This window comes from Equus przewalskii, chromosome 5 (assembly GCF_037783145.1).
Source record: "Equus przewalskii isolate Varuska chromosome 5, EquPr2, whole genome shotgun sequence".
In the NCBI taxonomy this organism is placed as follows: Eukaryota; Metazoa; Chordata; class Mammalia; order Perissodactyla; family Equidae; genus Equus; species Equus przewalskii.
The window spans coordinates 26985950-27009070 of record NC_091835.1 but is presented as its reverse complement, the minus strand read 5'-3'; the positions used below and the strand labels follow the sequence as shown (position 1 = coordinate 27009070).

The 23121-nt window shown below is 56.5% G+C and overlaps 2 protein-coding genes and 1 long non-coding RNA gene across 14 annotated transcripts in view; 1 reads left to right on the top strand and 2 right to left on the bottom strand.

Moving 5' to 3' along the window:
• Positions 1-14609, bottom strand: part of D2HGDH (D-2-hydroxyglutarate dehydrogenase) — a 30063-nt gene extending 15454 nt beyond the window's left edge. For 3 of the 9 annotated variants that reach the window (XR_011540215.1, XR_011540214.1, XM_070620308.1), the window contains exons 1-5: positions 14469-14602; positions 10738-11105; positions 2389-2446; positions 881-1020; positions 35-228 (exon numbers count right to left, since the gene is read on the bottom strand). Coding sequence is in view for 7 of the 9 variants with exons in the window: in XM_070620308.1 (XP_070476409.1) it covers positions 35-228; positions 881-1020; positions 2389-2446; positions 10738-11095 (750 nt within the window). In the remaining 2 variants the exon portion in view is untranslated. Of the gene's footprint in view, positions 1-34; positions 229-880; positions 1021-1706; positions 1816-2388; positions 2447-10737; positions 12014-14251; positions 14405-14468 lie in introns of those variants that run through there. The other 6 variants (XM_070620309.1, XM_070620313.1, XM_070620314.1 and 3 more) reach the window with 5 other exon arrangements.
• Position 14610: 1 nt separating this feature from the next.
• On the top strand, positions 14611-18745 carry LOC139083481 (uncharacterized). Its single transcript, XR_011540224.1, has 2 exons — positions 14611-14811; positions 15707-18745. It is a non-coding gene; the product is annotated as an uncharacterized lncRNA (long non-coding RNA).
• ING5 (inhibitor of growth family member 5) overlaps positions 17057-23121 on the bottom strand; it is a 26725-nt gene continuing 20660 nt past the window's right edge. For 2 of the 4 annotated variants that reach the window (XR_011540217.1, XR_011540218.1), the window contains exons 8-9: positions 20910-21031; positions 17057-20602 (exon numbers count right to left, since the gene is read on the bottom strand). Coding sequence is in view for 2 of the 4 variants with exons in the window: in XM_070620320.1 (XP_070476421.1) it covers positions 20560-20602 (43 nt within the window). In the remaining 2 variants the exon portion in view is untranslated. The remainder of the gene's footprint in view (positions 20603-20909; positions 21032-23121) is intronic. The other 2 variants (XM_070620320.1, XM_070620321.1) reach the window with 1 other exon arrangement.

Sequence of the window (23121 nt, the reverse complement as noted above, 5' to 3'; positions counted from 1 at the left end):
CAGACACGTGGCAGTGGCAGGGCCCCCAGCTCACCACTTCCAGGCCCAGGACAGTCCCGTGCAGAGAGCCGTATCGCAGAAACCGGAGGCCACCCGCGTTGGTCGCCACATTTCCCCCGATGTGGCAGCTGCCCTTTGCGCCTAAGTCCAGGGGCATGATGAAGTCCCGCTCCTCCACGTACCGGCTCAGCTCCTCCAGGATGCACCCTGCCTGGCAAACCAGAATCCCTGCCAAGCAAGCAGAGCCACCACAGTGCTCACGGCTCAGGGTGAGCGGGAACTCACCTCGGGGTCCTGCAGGTGTAGCCACCTGGAAGTAGCAACCACTGGGAACTCAGGCCAGGGAAAAGGATCATGTTCCCCTGTCCTCCCCCAGAAGTTACCTCTATGATTAACCATGAAAAAGAAGAAAAATTGATACGGCAAAAATAGAGAAGAGAAAAACCTCGCACACATGCTTAGGAGCAGCAAAGAGGATTGCTATAAGGCAGCGATCCTCAACTGGGGGCCATTCCGCCCCCCATGGGACATGTGACAAGTCTGGAGACATTTCTGGTTGGGGTGCTGCTGGCACGGAGCGGATGGAGGCCATCGCCCTACAGCACACTAATGCCCCCGCCAGAGAATGATCCAGCCCCAAATGTCCTGCTCGAGAGGCAAAGACCACAACGTTGCTGGGCCCTGAGCAGAAAGCCCCTTTACACTTATTTGAACCTCACATGGCCCTAGAAAAGGGGGTCAGTATAAGCCACCTAAGTGAGAGACTAAATAATACTACAGACACGTCCAGGGGCCGGGTGCGGATAGAGCTGCTCCTTTCCCGGGCCCTGGTCCCCACCCCAGCCCCAGTGGAAGACACCGACGGGCAGCTCAGGCTCACCAGACACGCCGTGGAAGCTGATGACCTGGTTCATGAGGGCAGTGGACAGGATGATCTCATCGAAGACAGGGACGCTGCCCCCCACCATGCCCGTGTTGCCCCCCTGTGGGTTCACCGCCAGGTTCCTCTCGTGACAGTACCTAGGACAAGCACAGGAGGGGCATGAGCGCCCCACACCCAGGCCCACGCCACCACCCCCGCAGAACACACTCCAGCCCACCCCTGGCTGTAAGGAGCCAAACCCAGATTCCAGTTCCCACCCCTCCTGCCACCAAGCCAGGCTGCCTTCTGTCCGCAGCCTCGAAGGGGATGCCTCCTCAGCCCCCACGTGGGATGGGGGTCTGAGAAGGCCAAACTTCTATCACAAAGCTGCACGGGGCAGTGGAGGCTGACATTTCCTAGATCACAGTGTTGTGGGGGCAGGGGAGTGGCTCAATACCCTCAGAGGTCACTCGCTGCTCTAAGTACAGAGGCCGCCAGCAGTAGCCCCTTCCTGTTCACCTAAAGAAACACAACTCCCCAGGGCCCTCGGGCTCCCTGCGCCCCCTCACCCCATGCTTCACACCCCTTAATCCCAGCTGCGTCCCCATCCCTGACCACCACCCTTCAGACATGCATCAGAATCAGCAGCAGCACCTCGTCCCCACCAGGCTCCAACTTTGCAAAGACCTCAACTGAGGGCCCCGACGGGCCAGGGTTTGGAGAACAGGCGCGTGCACCCCTGAAAGGCAGTGTTCCCACATGCGTCAAACGAACCCACCCTGGAAGGCAGCAAACCTCCAGTGATGGAGTGTGACGGGGCAGGTGCGCATGCGCCCAAGTTCACCTGCCAAGGCAGTTCTGAAGCATTATTTACAACAATGTAAAACTGGAGACCACTTCAAGGGGCAACTTCGGGGGACTGATACATTGTAGAGCATTCGTGGGGTGCATACCTTTCAGGCATTAAAAATGGGGGAGAAGAATATTAGCAGCAAGAAACAGGCACGGATATTGGCAAATGGAAAAAAAAAAAGACAAGTCAGAGACATAATGTGGTAACATTTAAAAAACACACCCCTGCAGAAAGATACTGAGATAACACACCCAAATGTCATTAGCGGTTATCTTTGGAGGTGAAACTATTGGTTGCTGATTGCATTTGCATTTTTTTGTTTATGGTTTTCTGTTTTCCAATTTCTCTGTAATAAACATGCTAGCATATCGATACAAAGAATCAAAGAACACATTTCTCTGTCAAAGGTCTGCTTCCTTCCCTGACATGTACCACAAGTCTGCAGCCACTCCCCATGCGGGACTCGCCCAGGCATCCCGAGATCCTGAGATTCCAGGGCCTGGCCCTGCTCGGGAGGGCCTTGGAGCACGGCACTGGAACCTTCCCTCCTGTGTCCCCAGCCCTGTCCCTGCCGGCTTTGTGGGGTCTGCGTCTCTTGTTTCTTGTGTCTTCATGAGGAAACTCCTAGACACAGAAACAAGGGCAGGCAGGGGGCATGGCGCCTTCCCATTACCTGAGGATGTGAGACACCTCCTCTGTCGTCTGGGGCTTCAGCAGCACCTTGCTACAGCCTGCGACAGAAAAGAGTCAGCCCATCACACAATGTAGAGGGGAGAGACCCGGCTACACTCCAGAAAAACAATGCCCTTCACAAGCACTTTCTCCTTTCTCGGTGCATGACCCACACAACCACGGTTATCAGTAGGCCCCAAACCTCAGGAACAAGAGCAAGGGGCTGGCCCCGTGGTGCAGCGGTTAAGTTCACATGTTCCGCTTTGGCGGCCCAGGGTTCGCTGGTTCAGATCCCGGGTGCGGACATGGCACTGCTCAGCAAGCCATGCTGTGGTAGGCATCTCACATATAGAGGAAGACAGGCACACATGTTGGCTGAGGGCCAGTCTTCCTCAGCAAAAAAAAAAAAAAAAGAACAAGAGCAAGGTGTCAAAGCATCCCGTCCTGCTGGAGGGAGGTGGAGGGGCCAGCAGGCGGCAGGTTGTGGGATGGAGCTGGGCCCCTGGGAGCAGTTCCAAAGCCCTGCCAGCATCCACAGCTACCAAAGCCAGTGATGGTGAGGGTGGCTCAGATCCCGTGGTTAGGGGCGCCCGCCTGGCTTCTCCACACCAAGTTACCGTGTGTCCTTGATAATCAATACGTATCTGGTGGGAGACACTTGAGACTACGCAGACATCCTCTTGCTCCTCACGTTCACGCATGAATTTTAGCATCTGCCTGAAGCGCTCCTTAGGATCTTTGCCAAATGGTGATTTTTCGCAATTCATACATCTGCCTATGTTTTATTAGTCGACTTTCTACTGTAAAGAGCAGCTTTCCCTTCTCTCTCACGTATTTATTTATTTAATCATGTCAGTATGGGCTTGTGGGCTCTTACTCTACTCACTGGGTTACCACCTTTGCTGTCGTGATTCGGTGCCCAGACGTGAAGGGTGGGAGTCCAGCAGTATCCTAAGCACTGTCTCCCGAAGACCGTCAAGTTTCTTGCTGCCCTCTTGATTTTGTTGAAAGCACTTTAAATCGGTAAGAGGAGTCTGCAGAAAGCCAGGAGGAACGCGGAGCACATGTTCTTTTTACATCACTGACTTTTTATGGAGCTTTGAGATCAGCTGTAGCTTCTACACTACTTTTTATATTCTGAAAGCCATTTCTCATTCACTTTTCATCAAATGAGCAATGTTTGCCCAGGGGGCTGGCTGTCCGCTGTCTAGGCCTTCAGAACAGCACAGTCCAGGGACCCTGGTCACCAGCAAGGTTCCTGTTGGTTTCACTCCCTCCCTACGGGGTTCCTCAACAATATTGGTGGACACCCTGTGTATCCGGCCCAGAGAATAAAAACAGACAAGATCACTCTCGTAAAGTTTAGCTTTGATGGGGGAAAGGATAATAAAATGAGACAGTCACTCCAAACGGTCCAATATATTAATAACAGGAGCCTACAAAGAGAACGAGGCACAGAGGAGAGAAATCATCAGAGACAACCCGACAAACTGCCCTGGACTGGAGAAAATGGGTGTCCAGATGGAAGAGCCTGGGGACTGCCCAAGCTAGTGAAGGGACACAGGCGGACAGGGTCGGGGCGTCCCCCCACGGCTGGCAGCTTTCCCCCAACTCTGAATACCCTCGCTGGGCTCTAGGCGGCAGGTCCCTGCTGGTGGACTGCCCTTAGTTCCTGCACGTTCTGCGTCCTGCCCACCGCCCGCCAGCAACACCCTCTGGTTTTTGTGACAACCAGAAAGTACAACCACCACCCCCGATGCTGCCAGGTGCCTCAGCTCCTGGAGGAGAGCCAGTGTGCCCAGCTCACTCCCGGAACTCTGCCACCGTCACTCGTCACTCGGGAGCAGCTGCTTCCCGCGACTTCTGAGCTCCCCACCACCTTCTCATTTCAGCATCTCTGCTTCCCCTGCAGCCCTCTGAGGGCAGCTGGTTCCTCACCCTCACTCAGGGTGCCACTGAGCTCAGGGTGCGGAAGGTGCCCTCCTTGCCCCACAGCCTCTTCCAGGTGCCAGATACCCACCACTAACACATCTCGTCCCAGCATGCATGAACCCGGTAGGTGCCCTGGCTCGCCGTCTACCAGCTCCCCCTGGTGACTTCAGGACCCACCTACAGCAGGGGCCAGCAAACCACGGCCCACGCCAAATCCAACCTGCTGCTCGTTTTGTAAGTAGAGTTTTATGGAAACAGTCACACTCCCTGGATTGTGGCTGCTTTGACACGACCACAGCAGAGGCGAGGGGCTGCGACAGAAACTGTGAGGCCGGTAAGGCTGAGACATCACCATCTGGCCCTCGACAGGACTGGCCGACCAACAGGTGAGACCCCCGACTCCCAGGCTCAGAGGCTGCGTCTCGTCTCCCAAGGGCCTGTCATCCACCCCGAGCCAGCCTCCTAACATCCCACCCCTGGGAATCTCCAGGCCAAGGGTCTCACTCCCCAGACGCCATCCATGACATTCGGGTTTGCTCCCTCAGGACGCCCTCTGCAGTCGTCCATGGCCTCCCTGGTCCTGCCTGCCTGGCCCAGAGCCAGCGGTCTTCATGCTCACCCTGGCCTGGCATCCCCTCCCCCGGGTCACAGTTTCACACCTGCCGCTCCCCCTCTTCTCCGTCCTCATCTCAGCCAACCCACTTCCTATTTCACTCAGAACAAGCCACCCCCACCTGCTCCTGCCCCCACCCACACTGCCTTTCCTCCAGGGACTGGGCACCGGTCCCTCGAGGACAAGGCTCCAGTCCCCCAATTCTGACTGCATCATCAATTTTCCCTCTCTACCGACCATTCCTGACAGTGCAAGCCTGCTGTAACGGCCACTCACCCTAAAACCAAAATGAAAAGAAAACCCTCTCTCGACCCCTGTTCCTCGAAGCCCGGCCACGGCTGCCCCCTGGACAGCACAGCGCCTCCCGGTCCCTTCCCCTCCTTCGAGCCCCAGGGATGGCTCGAGCGGTGCATTCATCCCTTTCCCGCACGGCCCCCCGCAATGCCCGAGGCTGTCCTGTCTCAGCCTGTCCTGGCATCTGCTCCTGACCCAGGACCCTGCCTCCCGACCTTTCTCCCAGGCCCAGCCACTCCTGCCCTTCACTCACGGCAGACCTGCGGCCCCACACCCCCCAGGCCTGAGGGCCATCTGGACGTGTCCAAACCCAAACGGACGGCTCCTCCCAGGCCTGTTCTGCCTGTCATTTTCCTCGCCTGTTCAGGCCGCCTCCCTCACACCCTCATCAGCACATCCTGGACTCTTCCTTGCAAACACCCAGAACCCAACCACATCTCCCCTGACCGCCCCTCAAAGACTCCTGCTCTCCTCCTGGCTTCCACAACTGGGCCAGGAGAGCCTCACCCCTACACAGCAGCCAGAGTCAGCCCATGGCCTTCTAGGAGCTCCCCATCGGATGGGAGGGAAACAGGACTCACATGGCCCTGGAGGCCTTGATGACCCACCCTCGACTCTCCGAGCATCCCCCTCCCCATTCACTCCAGCGGCACAGGGGTCTCCCGGCTCCTCAAACAAGCCAAGCGTAGCCCTGCTCAGAGAATTTGTATTGGCTGTTCCTGCTCCAGGAACACCCTTCCAGATGGCTTCCCCAGGCTCAGAGAAAATGGCCTGTGCTAGGGAAGCCTCGTTGGCACTCTGGGCCACCTGGCATGCAGCCCACCCCCTGTCCCTGCCACTGCCCCTCAGGTGAGCCTCCTGTCCATCTCACTCCAGGACCCCCAACCTTTCACTGGGTGCAGGCACACAGGGAGGGGGTCATGAATTTTGTGGGGCTCATCCATGAGCAAATCGTCTAATTTTTGAAGGAGGAAATGTTTAATAAGTTTCCATTTCAAATAAAAGATCAGTTTTTAAGAAAAATTGTAAGGTCCCAATCAGCTTTTACCAGCTTATATTTTCTTTATGACTCTGAGATTAAAGTTTTAAATGATCAGAAATTTAGACAGGCTTTCTCTCCAAAAGAAAGGCACATGACCTGAAGCCATAAAACTCTTTGAAGAAAACATAAGAAGTACGCTCTTTGACATCAGTCTTGGCAGTATCTTTTTGAATGCCATGTCTCACCAGGAAAAAGGGAAACCAAAGAAAAAATAAACAAATGGAACTACATCAGACTAAATAGCTTCTGCACAGCAAAGGACACCATCAACAAAACAAAAAGACAACTTAACGACTGGGAGAAGATATTTGCAACCCATACATCTATAAGGCGTTAACATCCAAAAAATATAACGAACTCATACATCTCAACAACAACAAAACAACCCAATTTAAAAATGGACAGAGGATCTAAACAGACATTTCCCTAAGGAAGATACACCAATGGCCACAGGCACATGACAAGATGTTCAACATCACTAATTACTAGGGAAATGCAAATCAAAACTAATTAAGATATCACCTCACACCCATCAGAATGGCTGTAATTAACAAGACAAGAGATAACAAGTATTGGAGACGATGTGGAGAAAAGGGAATCCTCATACACAGCTGGTGCAAACTGGTGCAGCCACTCTGGAAAACAGTATGGAGATATCTTAAAAAATTAAAAATAGAAATACCATATGATCCACCTATTCCACCACTGGGTATTCATCCAAAGAACATGAAACCAACAATTCAAAGAGACTCATGCATCACTATGTTCATCGCAGCATTATTCACAGTAGCCAAGACTTGGAAGCAACCTAAATGCCCATCAGTGGATGAACGGACAAAGAAGATGTAGTATACATACACAATGGAGTACTACTCAGCCATAAAGGAAGATGAAATGTGGCCATTTGTGACAACATGGATGGACCCTGAGGGTACTATGCTAAGTGAAATAAGTCAGAGGGAGAAAGTCAAATACCGTATGATCTCACTCACAAGTGGAAGATAAAAACGACAACCACCACCAAACACACAGATACAGAGATTAGACTGGTGGCCATATTAGACCACAGAGGGAGGGAGCGGGAGGCGAAAGGGGTGACCGGGCACATGTGTATGGTGATGGATGGTGATTAGTCTTTAGGAGATGAACATGATGTATTTTACACAGAAATCGAAATATAATGAGGTGCACCTGAAATTTATGTAATGTTATAAACCAATATCACTTCAATAAAAAAAGAAAAAGAAAGCCACACAAAGGGGTATTTCAACACATATTCAACAAGTCACCTCAACAGACACCCCCTGAGCAGATGCTCTGCACTGGGTCCCGTGGATTCAGAGATGAGTGTGTGACCTCTGCCCCCCAGGACCAGTTCAACTGACCACATCTTATCAACAGAGTAATTCAGAGTGGGTTTTTCAGGAACTGAGACCCCCTCGTCCAGTTCAGGCCAGTTGAGACCACCAACCCATCAACTGGGCCTGTGCGAATGCTCAGTAAGTGAACTTTTTGATGTCAAGAAGCTAAAAACTCCACCCTCAGATCACGGCAATGCCGCCATTTTGTGAACGTGGGTCCCATGGAGAGAATGAAGCTCGACTCCGCTCCTGCAGATCATGTGTTACCTCACTTCTCCTCACCTCCAGTCATCTGTCCCCACACCTCCGACCACCCTGCCCGCTGCCCAGTAAATATCCCTGAGTCCCCATTTTCAGGGAGGTGGACCTGAGATCGATCCTCCCACCTCCCCGCCCGGCTGCCTTGTGATTAAATCCTGTCTCTCTGCAGACTCGTCGTCACAGTGATTGGCATAATCGGGCAGCGGGCAAAAATGAACCCGGTTCAGTAACAAGTGAGCCCCAGTGCTGCCCTCCTGAGCTCAGGGTGGCAGGACGTCAGGAGGGCTCCTCCGTGCCAGCACACAAACACGGGGTGGGCGACCCTGCAGCAGGGAGCTGCCACTGTGGGGCCTCCCAGGAAGGGCAGCTGACCAGAGAGAAGAGGCCGAGAAGGCAGCCAGGCCCTGCCCAGTCACAGTCTCCGCCGCTCTGGAGAAGCCCCAGGGACAGGAGGACCCAAGCCCTGAGCACCAAGCGTGCTGGGTTCTCACCTCTGAGGTGGGGGCCCTACCCCCATCTTGCAGGGGTGGGAACTGAGGTCTGTCTGCCCAAGGCCACCCAGGCAGCAGCACCAATCCAGGACTGGGACCTGGCATGGCTGAGCCCAGGGTGGACACCCCACGGGAGGCTGCGGGCCCTGTGCCGGGCGGTGGGCTCTCCCCTGTGGGGGCCTTACTTAGTGGGCAGGGCGGGGCTGGAGGCCCTTCTGCTCACGGGCACTCCTGGCAGTGAAGAACAGCCATGGACTTCCAAGGTCTCTGGCTTCCTCACAGGGAGGAGCCACCTGTTATCTTGATACCAGCCCTGAAATCAGTTTCCCTACATTAAACCCAGCATATTTGGGGTTAAAACCAAAACACTCCTTCTCTGCTTACTCCTTGGCTTCCTGGCTCCAGAATCCACTATCCGCCATGGAGACAAATGGCCAAGGACACCCACCTGGATTCATCATCTCCTCCTCCCCGCCAAGGAGCTACAGCCTGGTGGGGAAGCTGCTGACCAGCAAGGTCACGGCTCCCTCCTCTCTGCAGGTAGTCTCAAGGCCCAACACAGGCTGGTGGGAAAGCCCCGACCAGCAAGGCCCTATGCTCCCCCTCCCCTACCTAAAACCCCAAATAAAAACCCTTCCTTTTAGCTTTTCAGGGAGTTTGGGATTTCAGCGTTAGCTGCCCTCTCTCCTTGCTCAGTGCTGTGCAATAATAAAATTCCTCCTTTCTTCCACTACACCTGGTGTCAGAGACTGGCTTGCTGTGCAGCGGGTGAGCGAACTCAGCTCAGGTCAATCTGGTCCCACACCCAATTCCACTTGCCCCAGACTCTGCACCATGTCCCATGGTGGTATCTCCAGGCTGCGCTCTGGTCTGGAAGCTCCCTCAGGGTTTTCCTGCAACAGCACAGCCCTCGCAGTGTCCGAGTCCCACCACAGCGCACCCCTCCCCTGCTCTCCCTCCGGCCCACGTGCGCTGGGCCCAGGCCCAGCCTGAGGCCCGGCTGCCCAGTGTGTCCCGGCATTACAGGTTCAAATACGTCATTCTGCTGTAAACTGCTTGTCTTCTAGCTCTCCTGAAGATTATGGCAAGAACATCGGCTGGCTTTCCTAACTGTCTGAGTGGGTAGGCTGTATTACCTCTGAAACCCTTTCAGGAGAGCACACAGGGCGTTACCAAATCTTTGTTCTCAAAAGGGCGTGCTGGCTTGAGGAGACTGAGACTCCCTCAGCTGGCGCAGGGACGCATGCCGGTGGGGCCGGGTGTGGTGGGAGGAGAGGGAGGTAGGGGGCGGCCAGACCAGCAGCCCTAGGGCGCTGCAGTGGGAAGAATGGGCCCCCCAAAAAGATACGCCCACATCCTCCCCCTCAGAACCTACGAATGTAGGGTCTTTACAGACGTGATTACTTTAAGGATCTTGAGATGAGATCGTCCTGGACTAGGGTGGGCCCGACATCCAACGCCAGGCATCCTTATAAAAGGAGCGGGAGATCTGAGAGAGAGACGCACAAGGGGAGGCGGTCACGTGACGAGGGCGGCTGGAGAGATGCTGTCACAGCCAGGGGATGCCTGGAGCCCCCAGGCACTGGCAGAGGCGGGAAGGCCCCTCCCCTGGAGCCCCCAGAGCCCGGCTCCCACCTCGATCCCTGACTTCCGGCCCTGAGCACGAGAGAGAGAGAACTTCTGTTGTTTCAAGTCCCCCAGGAACCTGATACAGGAGCTGAGAGGAAGCTGGTAGCAAGTGACACACACACCACCCGCCCAGAGCAGCCAGGGGACTGTGCCATCTTTTAATTCGCAGACCTCGCGCAGCACCAATAACTTCTACAAAGTTTGTTCTCAGAACGCTTTAAAATCATCACAACACAGTAGTCTTCCCCTCATCCATGGTTTCGCTTTCCGCGATTTCAGTTACCCATGGTCAACCAGTCCGAAAATATCAAATGGAAAATTCCAGAAATAAACTATAAGTTTTAACTTGCCCCAAGTTCTGGGTAACACAACGAAATCAACACGCTGTCCTGCTCCGTCCCACCCAGGACGTGAATCATGCCTTGTCCAGCGGATCGACGCTGTCTAACCACTTAGTAGCTGACCGGGTCATCAGATCCACCCTTGCGGTTTCGGGTTGGGTGTAAGGTTCCCCACTCTCCGCGGTTTCAGGCATCCAGTGGGGGTCCTGGAACGCACGCCTCGTGGCTAAGGTGGGACCACCGCACAGCTTTTCTTCCGCATAAGAAAGGCGGACGTGAGAGTGGCCCCGGGCTCCTCGCCCAGGTTGGCCGCGGTCCTGCCTCCGCTCCCTGCCCCTTCTCAAGCCCACCCGCTCAGTGTGAGGCGCGAACAGACCCTCGCTCACCTCGCACGGTTCTCAGCCAGTCCACGTTGGACGCCTCCAGCTCCTCCGGGTCTGTGACGACCCTGCCGGGGGTGATGCGTTCGAAGGCGGCCAGGTCTTCCTCGGACACCACGGAGAAGGGCAGCCGCTGCACGGGGTAGCGCTCCCGGGTCAGCATCACCTCGGGGGCACGGGAGGACGAGGAGGAGCCGCCTCTGCGGACCAGAGGGCTGGTGCCCACGGCCCCCCGAGGGCTGCCTGGCCCGGGGGTCCTGGACGCCCCGGCCCATGCGCTCTGCGGCACGCAGGCCCCCAGAGTACAGGCCGCCCGCCACCGGAACAGGCACACGGGCCACCTGGGGACCAGATGGGGCACCATCGCTCTTGCCCTAAAAAGCAAACGATTGGGACTGTAACTCTGGAATACTGTTGAGCGGTGAAAAGCGTCTGTCCGGACACAGAGCCGACCCGGCCCCAGTCCACATGAGGTCCAGAAGCAGACGGCGGCCTCCCCAGCAGGGAAGAGAGGAGCGGCAGGGGACACGAGGTGCCGGGAGGGTGGGTCTGCCCTGGTTCCTGACCCAGGTGTGGCCCCCCTGCAGGACTCACCCCTGGGGATCCACTGAGCTCTACACCCCTGGCTAGGGCAGTCCCTGGGCGTTAGAGTTTAACATTTGCAACAACCGTATCTCCCTTTCAGCCCCTCCTCCCTCAGAACAAAACCAGAATTTCAGGCGCTAAAAGGAAAGGGATGGTTGCCACTAAACTGAACACTTAAAAAGGGTCAACATGGTAACTTTTATGAATATGTTACAAGTTGAAGAAGTGCAGAATAAAAAAAAGAGAGGGTCAGGGCTGGCCTGGTGGTGTAGTGGTTAAGTTCGCACGTTCTGCTTTGGCAGCCCTGGGTTCACAGGTTCGGATCCCAGGTGCAGACCTAGCACCGCTCATCAAGCCATGCTGTGGCAGCATCCCACATAAAATAGAGGAAGACAGGCACGGATGTTAGCTCAGTGACAATCTTCTTCGGCAAAAAGAGGAGGATTGGCAACAGATGTTAGCTCAGGGCCAATCTTCCTTACCAAAAAAAAAAAAAGAGGGGAAGGGGTTCAGAATTGGGTGAAAGGGGTAAAGGGGCACATGTATATGGTGACTGCCCATGCCCAGCGCCCTATCGGGAACCCCCGTGTCAGTCCCTTTCCAGACTTCAGTCACGCTGCCCGCGAATTTGCAGCTGGACGCCCCTCTGAGACTCTGACGAGTGCGTATCGGGGGGTGCTGATGTCTGTTCTTCATTCTAAAAAAGTACGAGAACGCGCTGAACACCCCGCTTCTCTGGATGCTCCCTTCCTGCGTGGAACCTGCCTTCCCAGGTACCATCCTCACCCTGGCTCAGGTGGACCTCACCTGTCTCTCAGATCTACAGTGACAAGAGATTTTCCCATATTGAGGTATATGGGGTAACTATTCGAGTTCAAAGCCAATTCGGCTTGAGCTGGGAAACCTGACTTACGGCCCACCAGACACACATTGGACATCTGCTCATCCAGTAAAGGCAGGACTCCCCCTCGAGATAAAGAATGCGTAGGCCCCTCCTACGCCCTATGGGTGACAACGCCCTGTTGCTAAGGCACTATTGGCACCCAGATTAGTCCCCTTCCTGGCACCCTGGCCAGTTGACCTGCTAATTTGCAACTGAACGCCTCTTTGAAAATGCATCCTGGGCGTGTTTAATCCATCCTCTTTGTTCTAAAAAGATATAAGACTACCGAAACTCACGCTTCTCTGGAATGCCTTCTAAGGCCTTCCCGGGTTATAATCCTCACTCTGGCTCAGCATAAACTCACCCCAATTTTGATTTATAGGTTGGTTATAGATCATTTGCGTCGACGATAGAATGGTCAGGGGTCATTGTGCCTCAGCACCTAGCGCTCAGACAACCTGAGTCAGCCCCTGGGGCGGTGGTGTTGGCATGGGTTCACACCCGACCTGGGACCTCAGGCAAATGGACAGCCTCTCTGTGCCCGGACACGGCCCCTGCCTCACAGTCGGGTGAGAACTAAAGGCACCAGGAACGGCGGCCCTCACGGTTAGGGGGAACGCGGGGCAGGTGAGCGAGCTCAGGCCAGGACCCGGGCCCAGGACCCCCGACAGGGACCAGGAATTCTGGTTATGGATGTCAGGCCAGCCCACGAGGGACAAGGGTCAGCCGGGCGGGGACTACCAGGCCAGGAAGCACCCCCCAGGGAAGAAAAGGCTCTTCCGGGTCGACCTGAGGCTCCTCCAGGACCCGGAGGCACACCCCCAGCCTCCTCCCCCTGAGGATCCCCCCCAGGCTCAGACCCCTGAGGATCCCCCCCCAGGCTCAGACCCCTGAGGATCCCCCCCATCTCAAACCCCTGAGGTGTCCCGAGGCTCAGACCCCTGAGGAACGCCCCCCATCTCAAACCCCTGAGGAAGCCCCCCAGGCTCAGACCCCTGAGGAACCCATCTCAAACCCCTGAGGAACCCCCCATCTCAAACCCCTGAGGAACCCTCCATCTCAAACCCCTGAGGAACCCCCCATCTCAAACCCCTGAGGCGTCCTGAGGCTCAGACCCCTGAGGAAGGCCCCCCATCTCAAACCCCTGAGGAAGCCCCCCAGGCTCAGACCCCTGAGGAACCCATCTCAAACCTCTGAGGAACCCCCCATCTCAAACCCCTGAGGAACCCTCCATCTCAAACCCCTGAGGAACCCCCCATCTCAAACCCCTGAGGCGTCCTGAGGCTCAGACCCCTGAGGAAGGCCCCCCATCTCAAACCCCTGAGGAATGCCCCCAGGCTCAGACCCCTCAGGAACGCCCCCCATCTCAAACCCCTGAGGAATGCCCCCGGGCTCAGACCCCTCAGGAACGCCCCCCATCTCAAACCCCTGAGGAATGCCCCCGGGCTCAGACCCCTCAGGAACGCCCCCCATCTCAAACCCCTGAGGAACCCCCCCAGGCTCAGACCCCTGAGGAACCCCCCCAGGCTCAGACCCCTGAGGAACCCCCCATCTCAAACCCCTGAGGAACCCCCCCAGGCTCCACCCCTGAGGATCCCCCCCATCTCAAACCCCTGAGGCGCCCCCAGGCTCAGACCCCTGAGGAACCCCCCATCTCAAACCCCTGAGGTGCCCCCAGGCTCAGACCCCTGAGGAACCCTGCATCTCAAACCCCTGAGGAACCCCCCCAGGCTCAGACCCCTGAGGAACCCCCTATCTCAGACCCCTGAGGAACCCCCCCAGGCTCAGACCCCTGAGGCGCCCCGAGGCTCAGACCCCTGAGGAACGCCCCCCAGGCTCAGACCCCTGAGGAACCCCCTATCTCAGACCTCTGAGGAACCCCCCATCTCAAACCCCTGAGGAACGGTCTCCAGGCTCAGACCCCTGAGGCGCCCCGAGGCTCAGACCCCTGAGGAACGCCCCCCAGGCTCGAACCGCCGAGGGGCCCCCAGGCTGGACCCTTTAGGAACCTCTCTGCCAGGCTCCACCCCTAATGAACGCCCCAAGGCTCACTCTCCAGAGAACCCCCAGGCTCGACCCCGGGACGCTCGTCTCCGAGGACGCCGGGCGCGCGCACGGCTTCCACGATCACGTGACGCCGCGCAGGGTCCGATCTAGGACTGCGCCTGCGCTCGCTGCCCCCCAACCCGCTCGCGCCCGCCCGCCGCTCGGGACCCGCCACACCCGGCCCCTCAGCCTAGACCCCGGGGGGTTGCGCGCGCGCACTCACGTCCGCGTCCCCGTCTCAGCGGCCGCCGGGCCTAGCGCCGCCAGAGCCAGAGTGGGCGGGGAGGCGGGACTGAGCCTGCGCACCGGCGCCCCTCAGGCCCCGCCCCTGTGCCCTCCCGGCTCCGCCCCACGTCCTTCAGGCACCGCCCCCATGTCGCCTAGGCCACGCCCCTGCCACGCCCCCTGTGTCCTCCAGCCCCCTGCGTCCTGGTGCAGGGTCCATCTTCCACTGGGCGAAGACAGCGGCCTTGACCCGTGTCCGGCACCGCCCAGCAAGGGTCCCAGCTCCCACCCCTTCCCCAAGGGCCAGCCCCGGCGTGGTCTGCCCCGAGTGGCCTCAGAGGGTAACTCCCCACTCCCTTGTCCTGGGGTGTGGGCAAGGGTTCTCCGCCCCCCGCCCAGGGGTCTCTGGCTCCTCGGAGGGCTCTCTGGCTGCCCCTAGGGACTCAGGCTCCTCCAGGGGCGTCTGGTTCCCCCAGGGACTCTGGCTGCCCCTCCGGTCAAAGATCAGGCATCCCTGCAGGTTGGGTACCCACTGCAGGCAGAACCCGGGGAGGCTCCGAAAGCCGCCTATCCCAGCAGCGGGAACGTTTTCCTGAACAAAACCCCGGCCTGGGACTCAAGTGCGGGGCCCTCACAGGGGCTGGGCCGGGGCGGGGTGACCCGGGCTGCAGGAAGGGAAGAGCCAGCCTCTCAGGACTGCTGCAGGTTCCGCCTGCAGCCCCGCAGCTCTAACGTGCCCTTTGGATTCTGCTCCGTGGGGCCCGTTAGGCTTTGCCCCCGGAGGCACCGAAGGAGACAGGCAGGGAGGAGGGAACCTGCTGGCCTGAGGACATCCCTGTGGCCACACCCCAGCAGCACTGGAGTGCCCAGCCTCATCACTTTCCTCGGGGGTACCAGCAGCAGCGAGGAGCACCCTCCCCTCAGACATCTGAGTCCCAGCTCCATGGCACACCCCCTTTCCTGAGCTCCTGAGGCCCCCGGAACCAGCCAAATAACACCTGTTCCTGGGGTGGCTGAGTCCCAGCCCTGGAGGGGCGCTTGGCCTTCCTCAGAGCCCCTCCTCCAAACTGCCAAATCCAGAAACTCGCACTTCCTCACTGTGCCACCCCCAGACTTAGGGTGGTAGGTGCTTCCTGCAATTATTCTGTTACCCCAGTGCTCCCTTTTTGCTTTTTCAGCTCTCCAATCTCCTAAACTGTTAAAATAACTAATGTGGTTTCTGTCTTCCTGATACAGTGCCTGGTACCCAGAGTAGGTTCACCTCCCACCCTCCGGCTCCTGCTGGTCTTCCTGAGGCCTCGCCAGTACTTGCCTGGCTCACCCAATTCCGTATGTCATCAGCGGAGCAGACAGGAGGGACACTGTGTGGGATGCTGAGATAACGATTTGCTGTCTGGCCAGCAGAGAGCAGGAGAGTTCCCATGACCCTGAGGCAGCACTGAAGGTGTACCGGGCTGAACAGATGCATGGCGGCGATCCTGGCCAACTGGCATGGAGGACAAGCCCGTGCCAGATCAGTACCTGCAGGTCACGTGCCAAGAGGGTGCTGACTGGTAACAGTGGTAACAATGCCATGTCTGGAACAGCAGCTGCAGCTGGGGTCATCCCCTACGTCTTCAATAAACTACATTGCCTAAGATCTGCCCAGGTTCTTCACAGGTAAATTAATGGGATGTGCTAAGTACACCACCACTACATCTTCCCAAGGATGTGTTTCACCTTTGGATTACTATCCTGGCAGGGAGAGGACGTTCCAGACACTTCTACCTGACGCTGCCTACCACAATGGCCCTTGCTCACAGGTCAATGTGGGCATTCTGCCAGTGGTCAAGTGTGTCTATGTCAGTGTCACACTCAGGCACAGGGAAGATAACCACAGAGGGGTCTGTGTACCCACTCAGACAAAAGTTACTGATCACCTGATCGCCATAGGCCCTCACTCTGACTAGTACCAGGGGCCTCTTGGATCCGGGGGAATCAGTATCCACGCCTCTTCCCAGGCAATCACCAGAACAAACGGCTGCAGCTTCCCTGGGAGCGCTGGGGAACAGTGCGTGCGGGGGCAGCATCACAGGCCCTTCGTCCAGAACCTCGGCCTCCCCTTCCAGCGAGGACCCACGTCTGTGAGTCGGTTTTCATCTGGAAAATGGGTGAGAGGCTGTGCCTCTCCATGGTAGTGACCAAGTTGGGCTTCTGGACCCTGACCATTAACGCTCCTCAAGGAAATGTCCTAAGAACTATTTAGTTGCCAAAGGGGTCTTGACACCTCTGCATATCTTGGAGGGCAAACCTTCTGTTTCAGAGAAAGCACTTCATGCCTCTGTTAAGGGACCCGTAGCATTCTCATCTACACACACACCTTTCTTGTGAGCTTGGGGACCAACTTCTGATGCTACCACACAGCTGAGGCCTAGAGATGGCCACTGACTAAGGTGAGGCCCAGGATCCCACCCAGGCACATGGCCAGCAAAACAACTCTCTCCAGTTCACAGCGTGTCCCTCCAAAATTCAACGTAGGAGAGCCTTACCCTCTGCAGAGAGAGCACTGAAGTTTTATCATTTCCTGAAATGATGCATTCTCAAATGTTTATTCCAAAAAATACTTTATTTATTAAACAATATATCCATAATCTATAACATGATCCAAAAATACAGATATACATCTTTACATTATTTAATAAAAAGATTTACAATATTATCTTTCCTTTACAAAGGGAACATAGATAATAATTCCTTGAAAATAAAATGTAACATTCATGTTAAAGCTGCATCATCTTTTTGGATGAAATGTGGTAAAGGTGAACACCACAGGATACCTCCGTAGGGAGAAAGAAACCTCATGGAGTGCTCTCCTGAAGGAGAATGTTTTTCTTAGACTTCTTTTTAAAATTCCTCTCAGCACAAGTATGAAGACCAATCACTGTTCACTAAAAGCTGAGGAAAACTTTCAATCTTCAATGCCCTAAGTGTCCGAATCCTGGATGGGGCAGACCCTGGCTGTGGCCAGATGGGGAAGCTGCTCTCTGGACAGCGTTATTGCTCGAGGCAGTCCCTGCCAAGGGCTGCGGGACGGTCAGGAGGCAGAGCGCAGCGTGGCGTGGGGACAGGGCTGACACAGAGCTGGCCGTCGTCCCCATGCATCCCAGCAAAACCCTGCCTGGGCAGGCTGGAAGCCACCTGGCTCCTATGGCGCTGGCCAGTATAAGCTTCAAGTCCAACTGCCTGGGGGCCCCAGCCTGCTCAGTGGGGACAGTCACAGGGGCCTCGGCTCAGGGGTTGTATCCCAGCCAACACCTCTACCAGGGCAGCCCCAGATGTAGGGGGCTCCGCTTAACAAATGGTTTCTATTAGCACAGCACATGCTCCCCCACAGGGAGACGAGAGGTTTCTCAAATTGCTGACCGCGAACAAGGAAAGTGATTCTGCTCTCAACAAGGTACTTCTTCCCTTACAAGCGGACCCCACAGCCATGGGGGGCCCTCTCTTTCGGCTCAGATAAGCTGCAAGAGTGACCCACTGGGCCCAGCCCAGAATGCCTCAACCCCAGGGATGGGGTTGGCTCCACAGCCGCCTCCAGGATCACATCTGGCACCTGGCAGGCAGGGACAGGGGATCTGGCCTGAATCACCCCCAGGACAAAGGCGGCCAGGCCCCGTGGAGCAATCCCCGGATGGTGCAAGCAGCATGGGCTCCTGCCACCCCCGCTGGGCTGGAGCCAGGCCAGGTGGCATGACATTCTTTCCCAACCAGCCACTGAGTCTCTCCCCAGTGTGCAGATGGTACTAGCGGTCAGGAAAGGCATTCGGTCACACTCCAAACAACGATCCAGGGAGCCTTCCTGTTCTGCCCATGTTTTCTGCTTTCTCCAAAGCTATAAGCATATTACTTAGGGGACATTATTGTAACTGCAAAAGTAAACACTAGGAATAGATCACAGAAATGTAAACAACGGTCAACACATGGGGTGTGACAGTGACACGCAGGGCAACATCATTGAACTTAAAAGCTTAAGACGGAGAAGTTGGTCGTCTTTCCTGGGAAACGACCAAGGCCTCGGGAAACCAGAGACGATTGAAACTGAACCAGCCAGCAACCTCCATCCACAAACAACGGTGTCTTCCCGGGATGATGGCGGTGTGACGCGTTCAGAGATGAAGCACAAATATTAATTAGCTTCCACAGAATCCTCGCTAACCTACTATACTTACCTAGCCTCTCCACAAAAACTGGTGAAAGAGCGTAGAAAAAAATATCTCCACAAGTTATTCCCCACAATCTTTACACACCTGTGTTAACAAAAATCTAAGTTACTAAACACAGACGTGCTTCACGTTCCAGCTGTGGCTGAGACCGAAGGACGTGTGCTGGCCAGCACTCACGTGGATGCCTCCCCAGGCCCTTCTTTCTGAGCAGCAGGAAGGATTGGTTCTGAGAAGGCTCATCAGGCCTGGGGACCCACAGGGATGGCAGTGGCAGCTGCTGACCCTTCCCCTAACCACCCAGCTCAAGACTGAAAGGGTTGAGCCCGCAATCATTTGGGAGCAAGTCCTGTCCCTCAGCTCACTCTAGAAAGGACAGCAGTTCCAATCCAGCCGGTGCAGCCTGAGACCCGCCGAGACCCGCCAAGACCCGCTGGCGCAGATTCCAGCCGGACCCCGACTGCCCTGACATTCTGCCTTCATTCGCCAAATATTAACTTACATTGTGGGGAGCAGCCCGTCTAGAACACAGCTTACAAGGTCCTTTCTGCTTCATTTCCTCTCCTTGGTGAAATATTAGAGGACAGGAGGACTATTAACACTCAGTACTAAGGCCATCAGGAGGAGGCAGGCGTATCCCTCCAGATGACCCTCCTCAGAAAGGGAACAGGGTTCCTCCTAAACTGGGAATCTCACATCTCGACTCTATCTCATGGATTTCTTTTTCTGGCACGAGGACAGAAACAGGTCTCCATTCTTCAGGAATCTTCTGACTTCTCTAGACGCATGCTGGAGGGTTTCAGAGCGTGCAAGGACACTCTCCGAAGTCACATTTTAGGTACCATCACAAATGGATCTCAACACACCAAATGTACGCTGTTTCCCCCAACCATGACCAAAAAGTCGGTTCAAAATCGGTTTGCTAGAGGCTGACTAAACAGAAAGTACACTCTAGTTTCCTAGTTTCATTCCAGAACTGCTATTGTGGACAAGAAACTCACAAATCATATCACATAATTGTAGTCCCTCAGACAGGAGCTGCTGATCTGTGTGTAACATGGACAGGTTCAACCTCAGCTCTTGGCAGACTGGACTCACTTCATATACACAAACACCCACAATCTTCATGCTATTATGATAATTTCATCTTCACAGTAAAAACGTCAGGAATTCCCAGAGAAATGGAACATCAGCCCATCTGCCACGCTGTCTCTCATCGGTGCTGCTGCTGCTGGTAACCGACAGCCCGTTCGCTAATGAAGAGCCGTTTCCTCCAGGTGAAACCCTCCCGGAGGGAACTGGGAGTCCAGACGGAAAGGCAGTGTGCAGCGAGGCAGAGACCTCCTCCTGCAGAGGACCCAGCCCTTCCCGGGCGAGTCACCGGCTAGGGGCAGTGCCAGGCAGGGAGGCTGCCGCGTCAGCCCCACACCCGCACGCCACACCGCGCGAGACAGACGTGCTCACAGTGGTGCTGCAGCCCTGGGGCAGACCCAGGAGACTGCGGGCGGCCACTCAAGGCTCACACCTCTAGCTGCAAAGGGATGGCAGTGTACCAGGCGGGAAGGTTCCCAGTGCCCCCGCACTCCGCACGCACGCGCCCATGGAAGTCCCTTGGGCTACTGGGTGTGACGGCCGTGCTCGGTGCCGGGGGGCTGTACAAACAGTCATGAGACAAAAGTCACCAGGGCGGGTCCCCGTAAGATCGCTTCTCTGTGCAAACAGGGCTCAGGTGGACTCTTGTTTGTCTTAGGAAATATCCAGAATTACAACTGGCCATTGAGTTATTAAATATCATTCAAAACAAGGTAGTTTTAAAATGAAGATAAAATATTGCAACATGAATGGAGGAGCATATTGACTCGCTCTTCTGGGCCGGCATCGGCCGCCTCCTCACTTCTTCTTCCTCCTTTCCTGGACGCACCGGGGACAGAACCTGGGACAAGAAAGGCACACCGATGAGCCGTTTGTGTGCAGAAGGCCCAGACCCCGCCTCCCCCAGTCTCCCAGGAGGGCTGGACACCGGTGGAGCAGTGCCAGACGAGAGACTCATAAGGAGAGAGCGCACAGCTCCGTGGGGAAGGGTCTCCCACGCGAGCCGCTCTAACACGTCTGTTCTGAAGTTGACAGATGCCAGTCAATGAGCAAAATCGTTGACACACGAGCATCCTCTTGACCAGGTTAATCACTGTTCCTTGAGCGACACCAGGGTCACCAGTGATCAAAATGGAGATGACACTCACACTCAAGCGGGTGGACTGCAGGTGCTGACGGCCAGGTGTGAGAAGAGGATGGCCTGGCACGCTTAAGCAGGTGAGCAAAGGGTCCCAGCCTCCGTCCTGCACAGTCGAGTGGGCACTGGAATCTGCAGGATTGACAAGTGCTCCCTGGTGACCCTGGGCAAGCAAGTCCAACACAGGGAGCTGCTCTTGGGGACTCCTGGACCCTGGCAGCCACTAATGACACAAGGGGACATTTCCACACTGGTTTCCGCCTGAGCCGTCCTGAGCTCCCCAGGCAGGAGGCAGCTGATTTGCATATGAGTGAGCTCCCCAGGCCCAAAACCACCACTCATAGCATCCTGTCTGTGCCAGTGAGCGAGTGCTGAGCACGTCCCTGCCCTGGCCCAGCCCCAGAGAAGGCAACGCTCCCCAGGCGAACGTGCTCACAGCAGGCTCACGGTGCACGAACATGTCAGTCAAAGAGCTTAAATCTTCCTGAACAGGGGAAGCCTGTGAACTTCCTGGGTCTCTAAAAGGACCACAGAGAAGCCAGGAGTCAGATGGCAGGGGTGGAGTCCGACCAGGCCTCCCAGGCTCCGTATGTCCTGCTACTAGACTCTTCCACCTGAAGTCCTGCAAACAACTCAAACCCACCACGTCCAAAACCAAACTCAAATCAAACCTCCCTGCCTCGTGCCGTGGCGCCAGCCAGCAGCACGTCCCCTCTGTCAGCGCAGGGACCCCGTCCATCACAAGCCGAGCCTGCCCCAGCCACTGGCCTCCTCAGCCCAGCACGTCCCCTCTGTCAGCGCAGGGGCCCCGTCCATCACAAGCCGAGCCTGCCCCAGCCACTGGCCTCCTCAGCCCAGCACGTCCCCTCTGTCAGCGCAGCGGCCCCGTCCATCACAAGCCGAGCCTGCCCCAGCCACTGGCCTCCTCAGCCCAGCACGTCCCCTCTGTCAGCGCAGGGACCCCGTCCATCACAAGCCGAGCCTGCCCCAGCCACTGGCCTCCTCAGCCCAGCACGTCCCCTCTGTCAGCGCAGCGGCCCCGTCCATCACAAGCCGAGCCTGCCCCAGCCACTGGCCTCCTCAGCCCAGCACGTCCCCTCTGTCAGCGCAGGGACCCCGTCCATCACAAGCCGATCCTGCCCCAGCCACTGGCCTCCTCAGCCCAGCACGTCCCCTCTGTCAGCGCAGCGGCCCCGTCCATCACAAGCCGAGCCTGCCCCAGCCACTGGCCTCCTCAGCCCAGCACGTCCCCTCTGTCAGCGCAGCGGCCCCGTCCATCACAAGCCGAGCCTGCCCCAGCCACTGGCCTCCTCAGCCCAGCACGTCCCCTCTGTCAGCGCAGCGGCCCCGTCCCTCACAAGCCGAGCCTGCCCCAGGCACTGGCCTCCTCAGCCCAGCACGTCCCCTCTGTCAGCGCAGCGGCCCCGTCCATCACAAGCCGAGCCTGCCCCAGCCACTGGCCTCCTCAGCCCAGCGAGCCACCCAGTTCTGCCAGCTCCGCCCAAGGCACCTCCTGCAGACCCCTCCTCAAGTCCTCGTCACCCACGCCACGGGGCGCTGTCAGGGCCTGCTGTGTGACTTCTCAGCCTCCCCCATGTGTCCCAGTGCCAAGGGGGCTGCCCACCAGGACCACACGTGGCTCCGAGACATGCGAGCACCGCCACGTCCACTGTCACTCACTGAAGACCCAGGATGACACAGTCCGTCCAGGGTTTCTATTGTCCCTCTGTCCACACATCAGCAAATCCATCCCTACAGGAAACCGGCCGCTACACACACGAACAAGGAGGGTAGTATTTCCAGGATCTCGCTTGAGAACATACGTCTGCTTTTACCACATTGAACAAAACCAGGTTTTCATTTCAATGAAATCTCAGGAACAATACAAAAGCTGCCGCTGCTGGCTGAACGCAAGGACCAAGCACGCAGCGGAAGTCTTGCTGCACGTCATCTCAAGCAGACAAGCCCTTTGCAGACAGCAAGCTCCAGCCTGCACCCAGGTCACAATTTCCTTAATGCTCTTCACGTTTGCTCAAAACGTGCCCAGGGGAAAGAACCCCTTGTTTCTCACTTTCATGTACCATCATCTTTACCTCACTCAAAATAATCAGAATGGCCATTCTTCAGGAGAATGGTAGAAATGTACGTATTATGCAAACGTAATGGGAGACTCGACCCTGGGTCAGAGGGCATAGGTGTCCCTCTGCCAGCTCAGCCCCAGG